This window comes from Nelumbo lutea, chromosome 1 (genome assembly GCF_056320005.1).
Source record: "Nelumbo lutea isolate HS-2025 chromosome 1, American lotus-T2T, whole genome shotgun sequence".
NCBI lineage: Eukaryota > Viridiplantae > Streptophyta > Magnoliopsida > Proteales > Nelumbonaceae > Nelumbo > Nelumbo lutea.
In genome coordinates, this window is record NC_142684.1 from 72,160,142 (window position 1) to 72,163,373 (window position 3,232).

A 3,232-nucleotide genomic window follows, 5' to 3' on the forward strand; every position below is an offset into this window, starting at 1 on the left:
TTTGACTCACGCAGCCTTGCCGCATTTCCCAAGAGGAAAAGAGACTGGAGGGAGATTTGAATTTTGAAGTTCAATCCAACTCGATGATTTTCCTTGAGATACAAGATTGACCATTTGCCCTCCAAATATTCTTCATTTTTTAATTATGATCAGTTAATTTTGCCTTGACTGAATTGGGATCTGTTCCTCACAAAGCGCGCCTCACACAGATTTTACAGCCACGATGTACGGCCAATACAGACTGTGAGGTCAGAGTGAGGCGCGCTAATAAGTAGCGGATCCGGGCTTTTGTTAAATAGCTTGCTGTGATTATAAAACCAACCAAAATGTACCTTTACCATATGCAAAACTCCAAAATAATAACCAACAGATGGGCTATAAGCAACAATATAACAACTTTCATGAAACCAAAAGCTTCATCTGAGGCGCTCTGAAACGGACCTGAAATTCTCTCTTATAGCTATTCAAATTTCAAACAGACTAGCTAACTTCGGCTGAGGTATCACTACAAGAGGTTGACTTCACTTGGGGATTGTTCTCCAATTTGTTGGGCATTTGCAGCTCAGTCCCACATGCATCTGCACTTCTATTTGACGACTAGTCTTCTGCTAATGACGCTTTTCATCTCTTGATTAACAATTTCTTGGGCTCTGTAATTCAGTCCCACGTCCATAACATGGGTGTTGGAATCTCCAATCTCCACAAAAGGATACAATGATATATTTGCCATACTGGTTATATATGTACCATGATGTTTGTCATACTGTATGTATAGAAAATAGAGAACCCATATGTTACTTCTCATTTTCCACATGACTTGTTTCTAAAACGTAATCCCTCATGAGTCTGGTGTTGGAATCTTCAACCATCTGCAAAATAAAGCCAGCAATTCATTCAACTGAAAGATATGAGAGAAAAAACAAAATCAATTACAGAAAAAACAGTAGAGGGATTGTCAACCTTAAATGATAGTCGTTTCAAGTTGTCCCACTCAAAATCATTTTTGCAATATGCAGACCGAACCTGAATATGGTACCCAGAGCAGAAATCATATGTGAGTTGCTTCCATGGTATTAACAAACTAAAGGGGTTTAAATTTCAGGAACACATTGCCCATTGAATGCATGCTACTAACCTCTAAAATGCGAAGAGCTGCCACATCGTAGCATGGGAAGCGTTAAGCGTCACAGGCACAAGCAGTCAGTGAGGAGGCCTTGTTATAGCATAATAAAATCTAACCAAATGTTGAAAAGTATGATAATAATACTATAATGACATATGAGGTTCTCAGTTTTTATGTGTAATTCTACAGACAAAGCAGCAGAGAATTTTGATCCCTTCATCAAATAGACAAAGATGATATGGTTTGGATTGTTATGTTAAAATGTTTACTTTGGTGGTTTTCTATAAAACCTTTAAATGCCCAATAATTAAAATACAGACAAAGCAGCAGAGGATTTCCTAGTTAGGTAATGGGAACACTGTTCCTCAAAAATCATATATTAGTTTGCAGTTCAACAGACAGAACAATAACAAATACATGTAGTAGCTCAGAGAAGGAGCTGAAAACTACAGTTGAGCATTCAAGAAGAACAGAAGTGCAATAAATTATGTTGTATTTAGAAATTACATACCTAGACCTTTATGCCTTGAAGATTCCCGCATCAGATTTGCACAAAACATGTCCCCATCATTCAATGAGTTTCTACTTATGAATTCCGTTAATTCTTCATACGCCTCAGGGTTATAGCTCTGCTTTGTCAAATAACTGTAAACAGATCAAAAGGCCAAATATGGATGATCATATTCAAGCATGAGGTTCTCTATATGCAGCTAATGTTCAGTAATGTTTGCTTATAGTAAATATGATGTGCATAGCATGAACTTATGTAAGGAGAGCATAAAGCCCTTCTCTGGGTTGGAGGGAACATCAAGTCGTCATTCAACTAAGAGCCACACAATTAGCAAATGAAGCAACCCAAGAAACATAACGATAGGACAAAACTAAGAACAAAATTCCAGCAAGTAAGCATGTAATGGTATATGACAAGAAAGATTACAAAATAGAATCCTCACAAGGTTGTAGAAAATGTGGCTTAACAAAAAACAAACTAATCTTCAAAAGGACGGATTAATTCCTAATCCTGATGGAATACTATTAGCTCGCTTGGCTAGCAACCAATTAACATACTGCAAATTCAGCCTAAGCAAAAGACGGCTGCTCACAGAAGTACAGAGGTTAACTAGACCAGGCAAAGTAAGTGAAGAGGAAGAGAGGAGGAGAGACCTCGAGCTGCGCAAGAACAATCTTAACGGCAATGTAATTGAAGAAGCTGTGAAGGTTTTTTGCGGCCTTTGCTTCAGGTGATGCTTCGCCAAATCCTGCAACAAACCCAATCGAATCAGTACCCGCCCTTGTAGATACTTGATGCAATATAAGAAGGAAGAGGAATCAAGGAGGAGCACCCACCAGGAACATACATCTTCTGACAGCGAAGCAGAGTTGTCCGAAGGGTCCTTTGCTTCCATGGCCGAATAGGAGAAGCTCTGGGTCTGTCAGATTTTGGCGGAAAAAATGAGAGATGCGAGACGGGGAAAATGGAAGATGATTCCATGAGTAATGCAGTCTGATTTCTTTCAGTGTAATGTACTGGTAACAGCAGGATCGACTACAAACCACACGTCCAGTGAGTAGCTAAGCTATGCCAAAATATGAAAAAATATCTGAAGTTGCTTTCTTTTCGGCGAAAATATCTTTTGATTACGTGAGAGCTAGTAATCCCAGTGAAAGCTCAGTTTTGCTCTTGTACAAAAATCTTAGATTTTCAACTTTCATCTCTTGGGGAGAGGGTAAAAGCCAATTTTCATCCCGGTGAGAAGAGATTGTTGAATTCAGTCCAGCATTTTCCCTCGTAGAATCTTTTCTATGTGCAATATTTTCTACCATTTTCTACCTCTAGAAGAAAATATTGACGCAGTCAACTGATCGATTTAACTAATTAATCAATTAGAAATGGGAAAAATAAACATGTAGAACAAGAGAGAGAGAGAGAGAGAGAGAGAGAGAGCACTAGCTGTAGCAGATTGATGATGCCTGGTCGCTCTGTGCTGGAGGGTAGCTTGGAAATCGGACTAATTATGTGGCCGGGTCAAATTGCAAGGCAAGAAGATCAGAGTGTTTCAGAGTGTTTTGGGGTGCTGATAGTTTGTAAGTATGAGAATATAAGAAGTA

General features: G+C 38.8%; 1 protein-coding gene across 1 annotated transcript; it reads right to left on the bottom strand.

The window, feature by feature from the left end:
- Nucleotides 1–306: 306 nt before the first annotated feature.
- RBCX1 (Chaperonin-like RbcX protein) lies at nucleotides 307–2,899 on the bottom strand. The gene is made up of 6 exons (XM_088950163.1): nucleotides 2,471–2,899; nucleotides 2,288–2,382; nucleotides 1,635–1,752; nucleotides 1,136–1,152; nucleotides 961–1,023; nucleotides 307–869 (listed from the first exon to the last, which is right to left on the bottom strand). Exons 1-6 carry the CDS (start codon nucleotides 2,613–2,615, stop codon nucleotides 795–797), a joined length of 513 nt encoding a protein of 170 aa, XP_088806289.1. The 5' UTR covers nucleotides 2,616–2,899; the 3' UTR covers nucleotides 307–794.
- Between the last annotated feature and the right edge of the window lie 333 nt (nucleotides 2,900–3,232).